Source organism: Bubalus kerabau, chromosome 2 (assembly GCF_029407905.1).
Source record: "Bubalus kerabau isolate K-KA32 ecotype Philippines breed swamp buffalo chromosome 2, PCC_UOA_SB_1v2, whole genome shotgun sequence".
Lineage (NCBI taxonomy): Eukaryota > Metazoa > Chordata > Mammalia > Artiodactyla > Bovidae > Bubalus > Bubalus kerabau.
Genome location: NC_073625.1, coordinates 181,824,184 through 181,845,105, shown reverse-complemented (window position 1 = coordinate 181,845,105; position 20,922 = coordinate 181,824,184). Strand labels below are relative to the sequence as shown.

The window sequence follows — 20,922 nt, the reverse complement described above, 5'->3', positions numbered from 1 at the left end:
TAAAGTTAATACAACACTTAATAACTCAATGGTAAAAGACCTTCTTGAGGGCACATTATGTTAAAATTGTCAAAATTCAATGATAAAGAATTTTAAAGGCATCCAGGGAAAAAAACAGTAACCTACAAAGGAACCCCTATTAGGCCATCAGATTTTTCAGCAGAAACTCTATAGGCAGGAGAGAATAGAATGACCTATGCAAAATATTAAAAGATAAAAACTGCTGAAAATCCTTGTAGCAAAGTTGCCCATCAGATATAAAGGAGAAATAAAGCTTGAGACAAAAGCTGAAGTAGTTCATTACCACTAGGCCTGTCTTACAAGAAATATTGGAAGGAGCTTTTCTACCTGAAATGAAGAGGCAAAAGTAAATAAAACTTAAGAGTAAGATGATAGGTAGGTAGATTCAGAAAATTGCAACTTTACATCAGAAGAGGCTGCTAAACAATTATTGCATAAAGATTAACGGAGAAAAAGCAGTAAAAATACCCACAGCTACTGGAATTTGGTAATGAACTCACAGTATAAAAAGAGATAATTTGAGATGACAAAATATAAAAGGGGAAGAGAAAAAGAACTCATAAATGGCAAATGAATATAAGATGCTATCAACAGAAAAAGGACTAAGTTATCTATGAGATGTTTTATACAAATCTAAAGGTAACCACGAAATATAAGTCTGCTGCTGCTGCTGCTGCTAAGTCGCTTCAGTCGTGTCCGATTCTGTGCGACCCCAGAGATGGCAGCCCACCAGGCTCCCCCGTCCCTGGGATTCTCCAGGCAAGAACACTGGAGTGGGTTGCCATTTCCTTCTCCAATGCATGAAAGTGAAAAGTGAAAGTGAAGTTGCCCAGTCGTGTCCAACTGTTCATGACCCCAGGGACTGCAGCCTAAGGGGCTCCTCTGTCCATGGGATTTTCCAGGCAAGAGTATAATAGAGGAGGAAGCTAAGAAAAACATGATAGTAAACCATCAACTAAGATATCAGGCAGGAACAATGGAGATAAAGAACAACCAGAAAACTAAAGATAAAATGGCAGTACTAAGTCCTCATTTACCGGTGAAAAAGTGAAAGTGTTAGGTCACTCATTCGTGTCCCAACTTGTGGTGACCCCATGGACTGTAGCCTGCCAGACTCAGTCTATGGAACTCTCCAGGCAAGAGTACTGGAGTGGATTGCCATTTCCTCCTCCAGGGTATCTTCCTGACCCAGAGATTGAACTTGGGTTTCCTCCATTGCAGGTGAACTCTTTACCTACTGAGCCACCAGGGGAGCCCCATTCATCAGTAATCATACTAAATATAAGTGGATTGAATTTACCAATCAAAAGATACAGGCTGGATGTATTGAGAAACAAGATCCAACTACATCCTGCCTCCCAGGCTCTCTGCTCTGAAGAAGAAACATAGGCTCAAAGTGAATGGATGGGAAATGATACTCCAAGAAATAGCAGGCAAAACAAAGCAGGTGTAGCCATCTCAGATCAGATCAAATTGACTTCAAGTCAAACAAGAGAACAGGATGAACTTATATAATGATGAAGGGGACAGTCCATCAAGATGTACTTTTTATTAATATTTAAGCATGTAAGCAGAAGCACCAGAGTATAAAAGGAATTATTAACAGATATAAATGAAGAAGTCAACAGCAATAACAGTAGGGAGCTTTACTACACACTGACATCAATAAATGGATCATCTAGACAAAAAATTAACAAAGTACCATTGGCCTTTAAGTGAAACGTTAGAGCAGAACACGAAACATTCCTTCCCAAAGCAGCAGAATATACATTGTTCTCAAGTGCATGTGGAACATTCTCAAGAATAGACAATATGTTGGGATACAAAACAAGCTCCAATAAATTTAAGAGTGAAATCACATCAAGCATCTTTTTGAACCACAAAGATATGAGACTAGAAATCAACTACAAAAAGAAAGCTGATAAAATCACAAATATGTGAAAAATAATGGTTATGCATTGTTGAACTTTGCTGTTTGATATTGGAATACATTCTTTATATGTGGTTATCTTATACATCATTTTGATGTGCATTTCTCGCTTTATTATTATTTTTTACTAATGACATTACTTGCTGTTTATATTTAGTTTAAACTAGGGAAGTGAGTGTTAGACAAAAAGCATATTCGGGCTGTTTTCTTATTTGAGTTCAACATGGGTTGTAAAGCAGCATAGATATCTTGCAACATCGACAACACATTTGGCCCATGAACTGCTAGCAAACGTACAGTGCTGTGGTGGTTCAAGAAGTTTTGCAAAGGAGATGAGAGCCTTGAAGATGAGAAATGCAGTGGTCAGCCATTGGAAATTGACAGCAACTAGTAGAGAAGATCATTGAAGGTGATCCTCTTATAACTACACAGGGAGTTACAGAAGAACTCATTGTCGACCATTCTACAGTTATTTGGTGTCTGACGCAAATTGGAAAGGTGAAAAAGCTTGATAAGTGGATGCCCCATGAGCCAACTGAAAATCAAAAAAATCATCATTTTGAAGTGTCATCTTTTATTCTACGCAACAACAAACCATTTCTCAATCAGATTGTGATGTGCGATAAAAAGTGGATTTTACATGACAACCAGTGATGACCAAATCAGTGGTTGGACTGAGAAGAAACTCCAAAACACTTCCCAAAGCAAACTTGTACCAAAAAAATTCATGGTCACTGTTTGGTGATCCACTACAGCCTGGTGAAAGCATTGAATCTGAGAAGTATGCTCAGCAAATCGATGTGAAGCACTGGACACTGCAACGCCGGCAGCCAGTATATGGGTCAACACAGTGGGCCCAGTTCTTCACAACACCCGACCACACGTTGCCCAACACTTCAGAAGTTGAACGAATTGGGCTACAAAGTTTTGCCTCATCTGCCATGTTCACCTGACCTCTTGCCAACTGACTACCACTTCTTTGAGCATCTTGAGAACTTTTTGCAGGGGAAATGCTTCCACAACCAGCAGGAGTCAGAAAATGCTTTCCAAGAGTTTGTTGAATCTCAAAGCACAGATTTTTATGCTACAGGAATAAACAAGCATTTCTTGTTGGCAAAAATGCATTGACTATAATGGTTCCTATTTTGATTAATAAAGATGTGTTTGAACCTAGTTATAGAATGGAAAGACTAGAGATCTCTTCAAAAAAATTAGAGATACCAAGGGAACATTTCATGCAAAGATGGGCTCGATAAAGGACAGAAATGGTATGGACCTAACAGAAGCAGAAGATATTCAGAAGAGATGGCAAGAATACACAGAAGAACTCTACAAAAAAGATCTTCATGACCCAGATAATCACGATGGTGTGATCACTGACTTAGAGCCAGACATCCTGGAATGTGAAGTCAAGTGGGCCTTAGAAAGCATCACTATAAACAAAGCTAGTGGAGGTGATGGAATTCCAGTTGAGCTATTTCAAATCCTAAAAGATGATGCTGTGAAAGTGCTGTACTCAGTATGCCAGTAAATTTGGAAAACTCAGCAGTGGCCACAGGACTGGAAAAGGTCAGTTTTCATACCAATCCCAAAGAAAGGCAATGCCAAAGAATGCTCAAACTAGCACACAATTGCACTCATCTCACACGTTAGTAAAGTAATGCTCAAAATTCTCCAAGCCAGGCTTCAGCAGTACGTGAACCATGAACTTCCTGATGTTCAAGCTGGTTTTAGAAAAGGCAGAGGAACCAGAGATCAAATTGCCAACATCCGCTGAATCATGGAAAAAGCAAGAGAGTTCCAGAAAAACATCTATTTCTGCTTTATTGACTATGCCAAAGCCTTTGACTGTGTGGATCACAATAAACTGGAAAATTCTGAAAGAGATGGGAATACCAGACCACCTGACCTGCCTCTTGAGAAATCTGTATGCAGGTCAGGAAGCAACAGTTAGAACTGGACATGGAACAACAGACTGGTTCCAAAGAAGAAAAGGTGTACGTCAAGGCTGTATATTGTCACCCTGCTTATTTAACTTATATGCAGAGTACATCATGAGAAACGCTGGACTGGAAGAAGCACAAGCTGGAATCAAGATTGCCGGGAGAAATATCAATAACCTCAGATATGCAGATGACACCACCCTTATGGCAGAAAGTGAAGAGGAACTCAAAAGCCTCTTGATGAAAGTGAAAGTGGAGGGTGAAAAAGTTGGCTTAAAGCTCAACATTCAGAAAACGAAGATCATGGCATCCGGTCCCATCACTTCATGGGAAATAGATGGGGAAACAGTGGAAACAGTGTCAGACTTTCTTTTTTGGGGCTCCAAAATCACTGCAGATGGTGACTGCAGCCATGAAATTAAAAGATGCTTACTCCTTGGAAGGAAAGTTATGACCAACCTAGATGGCATATTCAAAAACAGAGACATTACTTTGCCAACAAAGGTTGTCTAGTGAAGGTTATGGTTTTTCCAGTGGTCATGTATGGATGTGAGAGTTGGACTGTGAAGAAGGCTGAGCACCGAAGAATTGATGCTTTTGAAATGTGGTGTTGAAGAAGACTCTTGAGAGTCCCTTGGACTGCAAGGAGATCCAACCAGTCCATTCTGAAGGAGATCAGCCCTGGGATTTCTTTGGAAGGAATGATGCTGAAGCTGAAACTCCAGTACTTTGGCCACCTCATGCAAAGAGTTGACTCATTGGAAAAGACTCTGGTGCTGGGAGGGATTGGGGGCAGGAGGAGAAGGGGACGACAGAGGATGAGATGGCTGGATGGCATCACTGACTGGATGGATGTGAGTCTGAGTGAACTCCGGGAGTTGGTGATGGACAGGGAGGCCTGGCGCGCTGCAATTCATGGGGTCGCAAAGAGTCGACACGACTGAGCGACTGAACTGAACTGATAGTGATTTAAAGTTCACTGTCTCATACCTGAAGACTCCACCAAAAGCCTGTTAGAAATAATAAATGAGTATGGTAAAGTTGCACGATGCAAAATCAGAATGCAAGATCTGTTGTGTTTCTGTACACCAACAAAAAACAAGCAGAAAGAGAAATTAAGAAAACCCTATCATTTAAAATTGCAGCAAAAAGAATAAAAAAATACCCAAGAATAAATTTAATCAAGGATGGGAATTTCCTGCCAGTGATTAGGCCTCTGTGCTTTCACTGCTTGAGGGCGCTGGTTCAATCCCTGGCTGGGGAGCTAGGATTCCGCAACATGCTATAAAACTTGGTTTAAAGAAATGGAAAGATAAAGGATGTTTCATGCTTATGGACGGTAAGAGTTAACATGGTTAAAAATGTCCATTTTTTCTATAGCAGTCTATAAATTCATTGTAAAAATCCCTATCAAAATCCTTGATGACATTTTTCACATAAATAGAACAAAAGTTCCTTACATTTATATAGAACCATAAAAAACTATGAATAGCCAAAGCAATTCTGAGAAAAAAGAACAAAGCTGGAAGAAGTGTCACATACCCTGATTTCATATACTGCAAAGCTATAGTAATCAAAACAACATGGTATTTGACAGAAAAAAAGGTTAATGGAACAGAATTGAGAACCCAGAAATAAACCCGCACATATAGGGACAATTAATTTACAACATAGGAGCAAAGAACATACAATGGAGAAAGGACAGTCTCTTCAGTAAATACTGGTGGAAAAACTTGTACCACCACATGTGAAAGAATGAAACTAAACCAGTTCCTTACACTGTACACAAAAATTAACTCAAAATGGATTAAAGACTTGAACAGAAGATCTGAAAGCATAAAACTCTTAGAAGAAAACAGGAAATTCAGACTGTGACATTGGGTTTAGCAATTTGTTTTTGGGTGTATCTCCTCAGTCAAGGCAAACAAAAGCAAAAATAAACAAGTGGTACTATATCAAACTAAAAAGCTCTGCACAGCAAAGGAAACCATTAACAAAATGAAAGAGACAATGTACTGAATGGGAGAAGATAGCCAAGTATATCTGATAAGGGAGAGCCCATATAGCTCAACAACAACAAAAATGAACAGCCCGATTTAAAAATGGGCAGAGATCAGAATAGATGTTTTTCCAAAAAAGATAAACATATGGTCAGCAGGCACATATGAAAATGTTCATCACTAGTGAAGATGAGTATCATTAATTATTAGGGAAATGCAAATCAAAGCAACAGTTAGACATTACTTCCCACCCGTTAGAGTCATTGTTGTCTAAAAGAAATGCGGTAGTGAGGATATGGAGAAAAGGGAACCCTTGTGCGGTGTTGATGGGATGTAAATTGGTGTAGCCACTGTAAAAAACAGCGGATATTCCTCAAAAAGTTAAGAATAGAACTACCATGTGATCTAGTCAGTCTGCTTCTGGGTATTTATCCAAAGATAACAAAAACACTTGAAAATACAGATGGAAACTAAACTTTTGGTAGTAAGCACAAAAGTGTATACAAAAATTGAATCATAATGTTTCATATGAAACATATAATGTTGTAAACCAGTGTGACCTCAATAATAAGATAAACTTCTTTGCTAAAAAAAAGTTAAAATGAGATAGACTAGCTGATCTCTATTGGCGTTTTTCATACCTATTCTCATTCTATGAAGAGCCCAGTGCATTTCTTAAAGAGGAGCTAGTAATAACCCTACCAGTGACTAATCAGGAACAGTGTTAAGGTCATTAACTGACTTCTTTGTTTCTTTTATTCAATATAAAAAGAGGAAGTAATATTTATTTGGCTTTTGCTGGTGCCACACCAGTGCCTTTTATTACCAGAGTGCACTTGATGCTGTAACATAGCATTTTAGTATCAGCTGGAAATGTTAGTTTAGTTACTTATTACAGGTCGAGTATTTCTGTTGGAGTGAAAGCTTTTGTTAAAATCACAAAGCAGGTAGCTATTCTTTTTGTCAGCACTGGCTGGACTTATATGTGTTGATTTAAAATGTCTGTAGGATGTAGAAAACTTTTATGAAAGACTAGTCAATTTTAGGGTCACCAGCTTAATATATTTATAAGCATTATTATAATATAAATATTTGTGCTTACTTTGATAAAGGGAGGGAAGGATAAGTTGGGAGTTTGGGATTGATATCTATACTGACTACTATGGACTTCCGTGGTGACTCAGACGGTAAAGAATTAACCTGCAATGTGGAGACATGGGTTCAATCATTGGGTTGGGTTCTCTCCCTGGGTAAGGTCATGGCAACCCACTCCAGTATTCTTGCCTGGAGAATCCTCATGGACAGGGGAGCCTGTTGGGCTCCAGTCCATGGGGTCACAAAGAGTCAGACATGACTGAGCAACTAAACACAAGCACACTACTATATTTAAAATAAATAACCAACAAGGATCTATTGTCAGGCACAGGGAACTGCTTAGTATTCTGTAATAACCTAAATGGGAAAATAATTCAAGAATAGATATATGTATATGTGTAAACGAAACACTTTGTTGCACACCTGAAACTTAACACATTACAAATCAACTATGAGAGTGAAAGTCGCTCAGTGGTGTCCCAACTCTTTGCGACCCCAGGGACTATAGCCCTCCAGGCTTCTGTCTATGGGGTTTCCCAGGCAAGAATACTGGAATAGGTTGCCATTTCCTTCTCCAGGGGATCTCACTGACCCAGGGATCGAACCTGGGTCTCCTGCATTGCAGACGAATTCTTTATCACCTGAGCCACCAGGGAAGCCCATAAATCAACTATAATCCAATATAAAACAATTTTTTTTTAAAAATGGTGGGGCAAAGAAACCTAAATTTAAATGGGGATTTTCCATATGTGCAGGAAGTCTTGGGAAAAGACCCTGTTTTAAACAGTGTCTTTTGTTTCTTTACAGACATTACAATGGCAAAATCAGCAAAGTTAATTCAGCAGCAGCTTGAAAAAGAAATGTAAGTAAAAATAAGTCCTGCTGGTTAATTGTATATCTTATCACTTTGGAAATACGCATATATTGCTTAAGGTCTTTGGTTTTGTGTGATTACCACGATTAACCTGAAGATTAGTGTGAAATATATTTGTTTAAAAATTGACAACAGAATTAATGGAATTATAAAAAGTATTAATGGGATGTTTATAGATATTTAACATTTTCATGGAAAGAAAATCTTAGGTTTATTGAAACTGGAAGCTCAATTTGTTTTCCCACTAGTTCTAGCTATAGCTTATAGTAGATATGAAAGGTTTCAAAAACAAAAACTTTGAAAGCCATGGAAATTTTTGTTGACAGAATAAGAAAGGAACACTTCAGAAACATACAAAAATCTGTGATACTATTTTGTAACATTTTTTTTTTTGTTTTCAAGATGTGTGACAGTATCATTTGGCTTGTGTTTGACAGGTTTTTGATTCCACACATAAGTGTAATCATATGATATTTGTCTTATTCTGTTTATGTTATTTCACTTAGCATAATGTCCTCTAGGTGCATCCACATTGTCACAAATGGCAGAAATTTCTTTTGTAGGGCCCAGTAATACTTTTGTATACATGTTCCACATTTTCTTTGTTTGTCCTTCAGTGGACATTTAGGGTGCTCCATACATTGGTAGTAATGGGGCAGTGAACGTAGGCGTGCATGTATGTATATCTCTCTGAGATTCTGATTTCAATTCCTTTAGATAAATGTCCAGAAGTGGAATTGCTAGATCATGTGGTAGTAGTTCTGTTTGTGATTTTTTGAGAAATCTCGGTGCTTTTTTTATTACAGCAGTACCGATTTACACCCACCAACACTGTACCAGGGTTACCTTTTCTGCATATCTTTGCCAACATTTGTCTTTTTTTTTTTTCCCTTAATGTTAGTAATTCTGTCTCATTATGGTTTTGATCTGCATTTCCCTGATGGTTAGTGATGGTTAGCATTTTTTCATGTAGTTGTTGACTGTTTGTATGTCCTCTATGTCTATTCAGATCCTTTGCCCATTAAAAAAAATTTTCATTTATTTAGTTACTTTTGGCTGGGCTGAGTCTTCGTTGTTGGATGTGGGCTTTCTGTAGCTGTGACGAGTTGGGTCTACTCTTTGTTGAGGTATGCAGCTTCTCACTGCAGTGGCTTCTCTTGTTGTGGAGCTTGGGCTTCAGGACTCAAGGGCTCCGTAGTTGCTGCATGTGGGCTCAGTAATTGTGGCGTGTGGGCCTAGTGTTCTGTGGCATGTGGAATCCTCCTGGACCAGGGGTCAAACTGATGGCTCCTGCATTGCAAGGCAGACTCCCAACCACTGGACCATCAGGGAAGACCTTTTGCCCATTTTTTAAATTGAATTATTTGATTGTTTTTTTACTGGATTGTATGAATTCCTTATATATTTTGAATATTAACCCTTATAAGATACATGTTTGCAGATATTTCCCTCATTCCATAGGTTATCTTTTCATTTTGTAGATAGTTTCTTTGGCTCCGCAGGAGCTTTTTAGTTTGATGTAATCACACTTGTTTATTTTGCTTTTGTTTGCTTTTAGTCTCATATCTTAAAATAACTGCCACAGTGTCAGTGTTTTCTTTTTGGATTTTTATGGTTTCAGATCTTATATTAAAGCCTTTAATCCATTTTGAGTTGACTTAGTATATAGTATAACATGAGGGTTCAGTTGCATTGTTTTGCATGTGGATATCCAATTTTCCCAGAGCTGTTTATTGAAGAGACTGTCCTTTTCCCATTATATACTCTTGTCATCTCTGTTGAAGATTAGTTGACTGTGTATGTGTGGGTATGTCTTGGGCTGTCTGTTCCATTGTTCTGTATGTCTTTTTAAAGTACCATATGGTTTTGATTACTATAGGTTTGCAATATAATTTGAAATCTGGGAGTGTGATGCCTCCAGATTTATTGTTTTTACTTGGTTACTTTGAGCATTATAGTTCTTTTGTGGTCCCATATGAATTCTAGCATTGTTTCTTCTATTTCTGTGGAAAATTCCATTGAAATATTGATTGAGATTCCATTGAATCTATCAGTTCAGTTCCTTAGGTGTGTCCAACTCTTTGCGACCCCATGTACTGCAGCACTCCAGGCTTCCCTGTCCATCACCACCTCCCGGAGCTTATTGAATCTGTAGATGGACATTTTAACAATGTAAATGAAGAAGGGATATCTTTCCATCTATTTGTGTCTTCAGTTTCTTTCGTCACTGTTTTACAGTTTACAGTGTACAGCTCTTTGACCTGCTTTGTGTTATGCCTAAGTATTTTATTGTTTTTGATGCTATTATAAATGGACTTGTTTTCTTAATTTCTTTTTCTGATACTTCATTAGTAGTGCATTAAAACAGAACTGGTTTTGGATGTTGATTTTTGTATCCTGCGATTTTACTGAGTTTATTAGTTCTGTTTTTTGGTGGAGTCTTTAGGGTTTTCTATATTTAAGATCATGTCAGCTGAAGTCAGAGATAATTTTGCTTCTTCCTTTTTGATTTTGATGCCTCTTATTTCTTTTTTGCCTAACTGCTCTGTCTAGGACTTCCAGTACTGTGTTGGATAGAAGTGGCAAGAGTAGGCATCCTTATTTTGTTCCTAGTTTTAGAGGAAAAGCTTTTAGCTTCTGACCACTGAGATTGATGTTATCTGTGAATTTGTCATATATGGCATTTTTATTTTGAGGTATATACGTTCTATAACTGTTGAGTTTTTATCATAAAAGGATGTCGAATTTTGTCACATGCTTTTTCTGCATCTATTGAGATAATCATAAGATTTTTATCCTTCAGACTCTTAATGTGGTGTATGTATCTCATTATTTACAAATGTTGAGCCATCTTTGCATTTTGGGCAAATTCCACTTGATTATGATGCATGATCCTTTTAATATACTGTTGAATTTGGTTTGCTAATATTTTGTTGAGGATTTTTGCACCTATGTTCACAGGGATCAGTTCAGTTCAGTCACTTAGTTGTGTCCGACTCTTTGCAACCCCATGAATTGCAACACACCAGGCCTCCCTGTCCATCACCAACTCCCGGAGTTTACCCAAACTTATGTCCATCGAGTCCATGATGCCATCCAGCCATCTCATCCTCTGTCATCCCCTTCTCCTCCTGCCCCCAGTCCCTCCCAGCATCAGGGTCTTTTCCAATGAGTCAACTCTTTGCATGAGGTTGCCAAAGTATTGGAGTTTCACCTTCAGCATCAATCCTTCCAATGAACACCCAGGACTGATCTCCTTTAGAATGGACTGGTTGGATCTCCTTGCAGTCCAAGGGACTCTAAAGCGTCTTCTTCAACACCACAGATCAAAAGCATCAATTCTTTGGCGCTCAGCTTTCTTCACAGTCCAACTCTCACATCCATACATGACCACTGGAAAAACCATAGCCTTGACCAAACAGACCTTTGTTGGCAAAGTAATGTATCTGCTTTTCAATATGCTATCTAGGTTGGTCATAACTTTCCGTCCAAGGAGTAAGCGTCTTTTAATTTCATGGCTGCAGTAACCATCTGCAGTGATTTTGGATCCCAAAAAAATAAAGTCTGACACTGTTTCCACTGTTTCCCATCTATTTCCCATGAAGTGATGGGACCAGATGCCATGATCTTCGTTTTCTGAATGTTGAGCTTTAAGCCAGGTTTTCCACTCTCCTCTTTCACTTTCATCAAGAGGCTTTTGAGTTCTTCTTCACTTTCTGCCATAAGGGTGGTGTCATCTGCATATCTGAGGTTACTGATATTTCTCCCGGCAATCTTGATTCCAGCTTGTGCTTCTTCCAGTCCAGCGTTTCTCATGATATACTCTGCATATAAGTTAAATAAGCAGGGTGACAATATACAGCCTTGATGTACTTTGGAACCAGTCTGTTGTTCCATGTCCAGTTCTAACTGTTGCTTCCTGACCTGCATACAGGTTTCTCAAGAGGCAGGTCAGGTGCTCTGGTATTCCCATCTCTTTCAGAATTTTCCACAGTTTATTGGAAAAATCCACACAGTCAAAGGCTTTGGCATAGTCAATAAAGCAGAAATGGATGTTTTTCTGGAACTCTCTTGCTTTTTCGATGATCCAGTGGATGTTGGCAATTTGATCTCTGGCTCCTCTGCCTTTTCTAAAACCAGCTTGAACATCAGGAAGTTCACAGTTCACGTATTGCTAAAGCCTGGCTTGGAGTGTGTACAAAAATTCTAAACATTGTGTATCCATTAATAAGTTCTTGTAGTCATAGCTACTTCACCTTGAAGATTCCCTCTCTTTAGCATTTGTTATGAGGTAGGACTAGTGGTGATGAACTCCTACAGCTTTTGTTTCGGAAAGCTTTTATCCATCTTTCATAGCTGAAGGACATCTTTTCTGGGTATAGTACTATTGGATGGCTGTTTTTTTTTCCCCCAGCATTTTGAAAATATCATCCCACTCTCTACTGACCTGCAAGGTTTCTGCTGTAAGATCCACTTTTAGTCTTGTGGAGTTTCCCTTGTTTGCGACCGTTGACTTTTCTCGTAATGCTTTGAGCAGTTTCTGTCTTTGGCTTTTGTCCGTTTGATTATAATATGTTTTATTAAAGCTCTCTTTATGTTTAATCCATTTGGGTTTTAGCAGCTTAGTGGATCTGGATGTTCATTTCCCTCCCCATATTTGGGGATATGGTGTCATCTTTTTTTTTAATAAGTTTTCTGATTCTTTGTCTTTATCTGCTCTTTCTGAGAGCCCCATAATGCATACATTGGTTTCTTTTATGATGTCCCACAAGACTTTCTTCTGTCTTTTTTTTTACAGTTTCTTTTTGGTTTTATTACAGAGTAATTTCAAATTACCTGTGTTCAAGCTCTCTGATTTTTTTTGTCCTGCTTGGTTGAGTCTGCTGTTGAAGCTCTCTGAGTTTTTCACATCTAGTCATTGTGTTCTTCAGCTCCAGAATTTTTGTTTTTCATGATTTCTGTATCTTCGTTGGCTTTCTGATTTTTTTGTTTATTCTTTCCCTCATCTTGTCAAGTTGTCTATGTTCTTTTATAGCTCACAGGACTTTCAGATGATTATTTTGAATGATATGTCAGGCAGTTTGTAGATCTCCATTTCTTTAGGGCCAGTTTTTGGTGCTTTATCATGTTCCTTTAGTGGTGTCATGTCTCCCTGATCACTTATGAGCCTTATGTCCTTACTTTGGTGCTGCACATCTGAAAAAATAATCACCGCTTCTAGTCTTTATAGACTAGCTTTGTCAGAGAAAGTACTTCTCTAGTCAGTCCAGCCAGAGATCTGGATGGGCTTGCTACTGGGTTTCTTGGGCAGGTTGGGCTTGTGGGTAGGTGGGCCTGCTGCCTGGGTCCATGGAAGCTAGCCTGGAAACTGAACCTGTCTTGACTGGACAGGTGCCTGTGTCTGCTGGGGCTGGCCTGTTGGGTGCTGGGTTCCATGACACAGGGGTGCTCGTTTCACTCTCCCTCTCCTGTGTAAATCATAGGTGTCCACGCTACACTGTGCAGGCTGGCAGGAGCAGTAACATGGCGATTTGAAACTGTCCCTTCTGCCCTCTTCAGTGCGTCTTTTCTCACTTCTGTGTTACAGCCATGTGCTGTAATCTCTGACCCCGATTCCTTAGCTCTCATGAAAGTATTCTTCTGTGTGGATGGTAATTTAAATTGATGTTTCTGTGAGAGGACTTGTTCTGAAAACGCCCATTCTGCCGTCTTGCTGGTGTTACTCAGTGGTTTCTGTCCCTTCCGAAACTGCATGTTCATCATCTGTTCTCCTATCTTGATGTTCAGTCTTTTGAGACTGCTAAAGCTAAAAAAATTGGAGTTAGATGATTTGTTTTTCTAAAATTTCTGTTGCAATTGTTGAGCATTATCTTTGGAGAAAAGTAATAATATTATTTGTATATCCATTTTTTGAAAATTGTATATAGCATTTTAACTTTTTTATTTTGTATTGGGATATAGCCAACTAACAAGGTTGTGATAGTTTGAGGTGAATAGTACAGGAACTCAGCCATACATATACATAATATCCATTCTCCCTCAAACTCTCTTCCCATCCAGGTTGGCACATAACATTGAGCAGGGTTCCATGTGCTATATAATAGGTCCTTGTTGGTTATCCATTTTAAATACAGCAATATGTATGTCCATCCCAAACTCCCTAACTATCCCTTACCCTCCACCCTTTCCCCCAGCAACCATAAGATTGTTCTCTGTGATTCTCTTTCTGTTTTGTAAGTAAGTTCATGTGTATCCATTTTTTTTAAAACAGTATAGTTCAAGTCTTCCCATGTTTAAAACATGTTTTCCTTGATTCATTTGCTTTTCATTCTAAAGAGCCATAGAAAAACAATACAGAAAGAAATGTTGTATTATAAAGGCAGTGAAATAAAATGTTAAAAAGTTATAAAGGTTAATATCAGTTAAATTAGGAGTCTAGTTTAATCCTGTGTTTGTGAGAATTACGCCTTATCAGCTTTGAAGCATTTCATAGTTTTCTGAATGAAAAGAGCTGAATATAATGTTTGGGTTTTTTTTCTTTTGAGTTTCTTGTAAAATATTTTACATATAAAAGAGCATACATGACACATGTATTGAGTTTAAAGAATCAGTGAGATGAAGACCCATGGACCTAACATCTTGCTTAGAAGGCCCTTTAAGGTGCTCCTCCTCAAATGCTTTTCCTCGTGTTAATTGTTTTTAAGATACTTTTCCCATATGTGTGTCTTTCTGAACAAGGTACTTAGTTTTTTGTATGGATTCTGCACTAGTTTTCATGAAATCTTACAGTACTAAGTCATCCTTTATTTTGTTAGCACATGTTCCTCTGCTTCTGGGGAGATAGACCCAGTGAGCCTTGCTTTTGCACTTCTTATTAAGGCCTGCAGGTGGCAGTTAAGTGACTTAAATTGGGAAGGTATTAGTAGCTAAAGAAATTGGACTGAATATGAGAACCTGCAGTTTGTAGATTTCTAAGCTCTGTATCCAGAGAGACTCAAGATAAAAATAAATATCTACCTACCCACACTTCACTTTCAGAAACTTAAGGTTTTGAAGCCAGCAGGTAATGTAAAAATATATCTTAAAAAGGCATCATGCAGGAAATCCTAGTAGAAGGGGGCACTGTGCTGAAAGAAGGTTGGTGTGACCTTGGTTCATTACTGACCCCCTGTCATCTGGCCATGTGGGCTTCCCTGGTGGCTCACTCGGTAAAGAATTTGCCTGCCATGCAGGAGACAGCCTGCAATGCAGAAGACCCAGTTTCAATCCCTGGGTCAGGAAGATCCCCAGGAGAAGGAAATAGCAATACACTCTAGTAGACTTGCCTGGGAATCCCATGGACAGAGGAGCCTGTTGGGCTATAGTCCACAGGGTCACAGAGAGTCAGACATGACTTAGCAACTAAACCACCACCATCTGGCCATGTTAGGTTGGACTGCTATCCTGTCTGTCTGAGAGAGTGACCTATAACTTGTAAAGCAAAGGATTATTTAACAATCCTAATGGCATAATTGACCGTTTTGTGATTCAGTATTTAAGTGAGTGTTGAAATATTTAATTAATAAGATTTTCTAAATTAATGTGATTTAATTAATTAATGTGATTTTCTAAAGGGCTTTAATTGTTATATAAGAATTAAGGTCTTTTTGCTTCCTGATTCATTTTCCTTTTGTCTCACAGCAATACTTTACGGGTTACCCGTTCTGCTGCCCCGAGCACACTGGACAGTTCCAGCACTGCCCCTGCTCAGCTGGGGAAGAAAGGCAAAGAATTTGAATTCTCACAGTTGCCCCTCAAAGTAGAGTTCCTGGAGTGCAGTGCCAAGGGTGGAAGAGGGGATGCTGGCTCTGCGGACATCCAGGACTTGGAGAAGTGGCTGGCTAAAATCTCCTGAGGACTAGATCCAAACACAAGATGTGAATGTGTGTATGTGTGAATGACAGTTTTGGAAAAGGATTTGGTAGTCTGGAGGGAATATTTCAAATATAGTTAGGAACTTTTCCTGATTCTGGAAACACATTATTGTTGAAACCAGTGTGGAATTTTTTTTTATTTTTTAAGTTCAGTTCTCCCATATTGCTTTCAAGCTAGTTATTTGATTTGCTTTGTGTCTTCCCTTTTTAAAGTGTATGTAAGATCCCTTTAGTATATGCTTGATGTAAGGTCTAACAAGTGGACCTCACACAGAGAGGATACTATCATGAGAATATGATGTCATCTAAAGTGTTTTCTTATCCTCTGCTTCTGTGCTTTGGCCCCCTTATCCTGGAAACAAAGATGTCTTGTGTGGATCTGGGTGATTTCCAGTTGCCCTTCATGGGCAATACATGAATCTTCAGATTTGTTGGTACAGTTACAACATGGTCTCCGGACATGTAAAGAGAGGTTGCAAACAGTAAGGCCGTGCTGACAGTAGTCTGTTCTTCATCAGCTCAGTGACTTGTCCACACTCTAGCCTTGTAACACTTAGGTTTCAGAAACATTATGAATTCTTGGAGTCATTCCTAGACAATGGAACTGTAAGTGCTAAATCCCCAAATGCTACTAAAATGTACACTAGAAATGACCATTCTAGTGGTTTCCCTTAACTAGGGAACATATGGAGATTTAGAAGCTGTTCTCTTTTTCTGATGCATGAGTGCTCCTGGGCTATATCTTTATGTGCCGTTTGATGAGCTCCTATTTTGTACTCATAGCATGAATGCTGTGGAACAAATACAAGATGAAAAAAGTTGTCTGTAGATTTTTAAAGTGCACATTCACTGATGGGTTTTTTTTTAAAGCAATTTCAAAGTGATATTCTTTGCTATCTTTTTAAATGTATGGCTTTATAAATGGCTTTTTATAAATGATTAGTATATAGGCTTCCCTGGTGGCTCAGTCCATAAAGAATCCACCTGCAATGCAGGAGACCCGCCTGAGTACAGGAGACTCTGTGCACTGAGTGCAGGAGAAATGATTAATATATTTCTTGGTAAATAAAACAACCTGTGTATGGGGCTTCCCTGGTGGCTCAGTGGTGAAGAATCCGCCTGCCAGTGCAAGAGACACAGATTCGATTCCCTGATGCAGGAAGATACCACATGCTGCAGAGCAACTATCGAGCCTGTGCTCTAGAGCCCAGGAGCCGCAACTGCTGAAGCCTACACGCCCTAGAGCCCGTGCTCCACAAGAGAAACCACCACAGTGAGAAGCCCACACACTGCAGCTAGAGAGTAGCCTGCTTGCCACAACTAGAGAGAAGCCTGTGCAGCAACAAAACCCATCATAGCTCCCTGCCCCCCAAAATAAAAACTGTCTAGCGCAAAGCATTTACATAGAATGGTAGAGTGAATACAGGTAGGCGCACGTGTTAGAATTCAGGCCTGTCTCCACATTTCTGGGGCCTTATGATGGTAACGTACATAGAAACTTCAATCCCTACTTCAAACACTCAGAGATAAGCCAACTAAAGATTAAAAAGGAGACAAAGGTGGCTGTGGATAGGTGAAACGCTAATCCCAGCACAGTGAGGGAAGAGCCATAAAAGAGGAGGTGCAGGATGCTCCAGGAGTATGCAGTGGGACCCTCGTAACGTTGCCTTGAGGGTCGGGGAGAGGCAACGGAGAATGGCATGGAGCCAGTGGCATCCCAGTGAGTGTGGTCCCCACATACGTGTGCTGTGGCCCAGGCCTCTGCCTGCTGTCTTCATTCCTGTGTGTCACTCTGGCTCTGCCTCAGAGCCCCTGCCCCTTCCCCGCTCCCACACCCTGCATCACACAGCTTGCTGCTGGAGTATGAAGTAAACCCAAGCTGACACAGAGATGCCATTAGAGTCCAGCCCTGGCGGGTTCTTATTGGGAAGTGTCACTGCTGATACGTCTTACTGTCTTTTGGACTTTTTCTTGCCTTTTCCTTATTAGCCAAGTAGTTTTAGGAAGTAGGTAAGAAGAATGAACCAGAAACTCAACAGGTATGTGATAAATGTGACATGTTCACATAATCAAAGGCAGCGCTCACCTAAATAAACATCAGTGGCTGATGCTTCCAGTAAGGGGCATGCGTGTGCTGTCAGCTGTTTTGTTGTTTTTTCCAGAGGTGAGAAATTATTTCACTTCATTAGAGGAAGAAATACCTGAAACAAGTGACTGAAGAAGGGGAGCAAGGTTGAATTTTATTCAAGACCTTAAAGATGATCTATAGAAAAAGGAAAGATATATCTCAAACAGTGATTCTCAGATGTTAGCATTCATCAGAATTAAGTGATGCTTGGTCAATAGCTCATCTGAGGACCCCGCTTCTGAGCATTCAGTTCAGCAGTAGGCCTCGTGTGGTCTCGGGAATCTGCATGCATAACATGACCAAGCACCTGGGACTCCTGGGAGCAGTCTCACAGGTAACCTGGCCTCCTGGAGTATCACATATGCCTTCAATGTGCTTTGTTAACGTTCTTTGGGCCACGGGCCATGTTTGTTTGTTTTATTTTACGGTGCCAGGTCTTAGTTGTGGTACGCTGGGTCTTTAGTTGTGGCATGCAGACTCTTAGTTGCAGCACATGGGATCTAATTCCATGATCAGGGATCAAACCCAAGCCCCTTGCATTGGGAGCACGGACCGAGTCTTAGCCACTGGACTGCCAGGGATGTCTCAGGCCCTGTTTAGTTTTACTCTCAGGGTGAAGTAAGCAGGCAGGTTACATAGTCCTTCTGGGCGCACTCATTCTGCCTCCTGACTCTGCCACAGTCATCCCATTGTTGTGGGTCTGGGCCACCGTGACTCGTCCTTGGGAGCTTGGGTTATCAATGGGAGGTCAAATTATTTTCCTGTGGCCCTGAAGCCATTCAGCCAAGGTAGGCCCATTTCTACTTGGGCTGGGAGCCAAGTATGGCTAGAGTGGAAAGAGGGCTGTCAGGTCACAGGGCCAGCAGACTCAGCCTGACTGTGTGTCACAGATGGGAACATGGCAGTGTCCGAGCCACTGCATGTTGGAGGCAGAGACTGCTCTCTGGGCCTTTGCCTCCTGATGGGAAAGAACCTGTGCTCTGCGAGTGCGGAGGTGCAGATTGCAGTGCAGTGTGCACTGACTGCCCTGGTAAACACCACCCACTTCCAGAATGGAGTCTCCAGTGGGTACAGAGCACACCTGCAGACCGAGGCTGCCCGTTCATTCCAGCTCTTTAAATGCTTTACAGACATTCTGGGGCCTTCGTAGCCCCTCTCCTGCCTGCCTGTTGGCTGGGGTTTAGTTTCTGATCAGCGTTAACTGCTGTTGCTGGGGACTACCTGGGGGCTGCCCTTAGATTTCCGTATGCTTTCTGTCTCAGTGCTCCTGCTGTGAGTAAAAGGCACTTGGCTGTGTTCTGTTGGTTTGAGATCATTTCAGCCAGAATATTGTCTTTTTCTTTTTTTAAAGGTTTGAATTTAGAATGAAATCAAGGCTTCAATTGGTTTATGCCCGTTCTCACCTAAAGGTGTATTAGCAGCAGTTACAATGCTTACCTCTTCCATTCCAGCCCTTTGAGTACTTAAAGAAAGGTGGTTGCCTCACCTGACTTTTGCGCAGGAAAGTAGTTCCACTTCCTTTTTCAGCTATGAAGTCCTGACCTGTTGACTACTCACACGAGCTGTGTATGGCGTTCAGAAAATGCCAAGCACTGTGCCCAAATCTGGGAATTCTAAGTGTGGCGTACTTCCTGCTTTTGTGGGCACAGTCACATTCTCAGGTGAAGAAACAGCCCCTGCTTTCCCCTCTCATTAGCACAGGCTCCATCTTGGCTGAACCAACCTGTCCGCAACCCCCTCCCCTGCCCCCGGCCATCCCTCCCACCATGCCGCATGCCCCAGGGTGAGCCGCCTCAGTACCACCCTCACTTTGGCCCTTCCTTGTCTGGCTGCACCACCCATGCAGCCCCAGCATGGCCTCAGTGCCTCCTGGGATCCTGGCGTTCCCCACCCTCACCCCACCCACATGATCTTGTCATATGTGAGACACTTGGTGTTCTTTTGACTTCAGATATTTTTGTTTCAACTGAAATATGCTTTTTAAAAAAAAAAAAAATTGGGGGTTATCACAGGATTATCAAAGCTCCTTTCTGCACCCTTGGTCACTGGGTGACCAAAACACAGCTACAGTGATAGAGGAGATGGCCTCAAGCAACATACCTTGATGGCTTGCAGGGCGCTGCAGGTGGGACATTCACAACTCCAGTTTTCACACTCATGTCTGGGAAGCCCCAGCATGCTTCCTTCACCTGCTGGATGTCATGCGTGTAAGCAGGATGCTCAGGGAGACGACCCACTCCGTTTCCTGTCTGTAGTCACATTGCCCTGAATACCAGTCTTGGGGAAAAGCTGTCTAGAACAGCATTCTTCTGGCTTTGGTCTGGTCCATATGGGCATGTGCACTTGGGCTCTCAGGCCTCAGCCCCTCGACTTGCCTGGTAACGCCTCCACCTCACAGTTTACACCTGGCACCCAGGGAAGTTAGGCTCAGTGGGCAGGGAATCTTAACTGCCTACCCTTCCTAATCAGAGATGGCTTCCTTGAGGTGGCAGATTGGAGGGTGTTCCAGAAACTTTTAGAACCTTTAAAGGAGAAAGATAGTGAAGTTGAACTTGACGAAGAAAACCTGGTGATCTTGGCTTTCCCTGCGGCCCCAGGATTCCCAGCATTCCCAGTCCAGGGCAGTGGTGGGTTGGATCTTGGCCTTTGTGTTCTCTTTGGGTTGGTCCCCTGGCCTTCAGGGCCCCTTTTAGTCTGGAGGTGACTGAGACCTGAAGGGCTGTCTTAGGGATGCTCTCTAATTGGTGTGAGATGCTGCTGGAGGGCGTACGAGGTAGCTTCATCTGAAAGGTGATTATGGTTCATCTTAAATTCTTGCCTTTAAATACTTTCCAGAAATCATGGGAATAGAGATCCAGCCTCTATACCCACCCTTCCTAACCCTCAGCCATTGCAAGTGGAGAGCAGGGATGACAAGAGAGAACACAGAGCCCTGAGTCTCAGTTCTGCCTGGAGTTTCCCTTTCCATCAGCCTTCAGGCAGAATGGAAATTAAAGTTGAGCGTGTCCTGCCTTTTCC

At 40.9% G+C, this 20,922-nt stretch overlaps 1 protein-coding gene across 1 annotated transcript in view; it reads left to right on the top strand.

Annotated features, from left to right (window-relative positions):
* The window catches only part of SRPRB (SRP receptor subunit beta), a 32,699-nt gene extending 16,083 nt beyond the window's left edge, over positions 1-16,616 (top strand). The window contains exons 5-6 of the mRNA XM_055570122.1: positions 7,797-7,851; positions 15,544-16,616. Coding sequence (XP_055426097.1) covers positions 7,797-7,851; positions 15,544-15,757 — 269 coding nt within the window. The 3' untranslated portion in view covers positions 15,758-16,616. The remainder of the gene's footprint in view (positions 1-7,796; positions 7,852-15,543) is intronic.
* Positions 16,617-20,922: the final 4,306 nt, after the last annotated feature.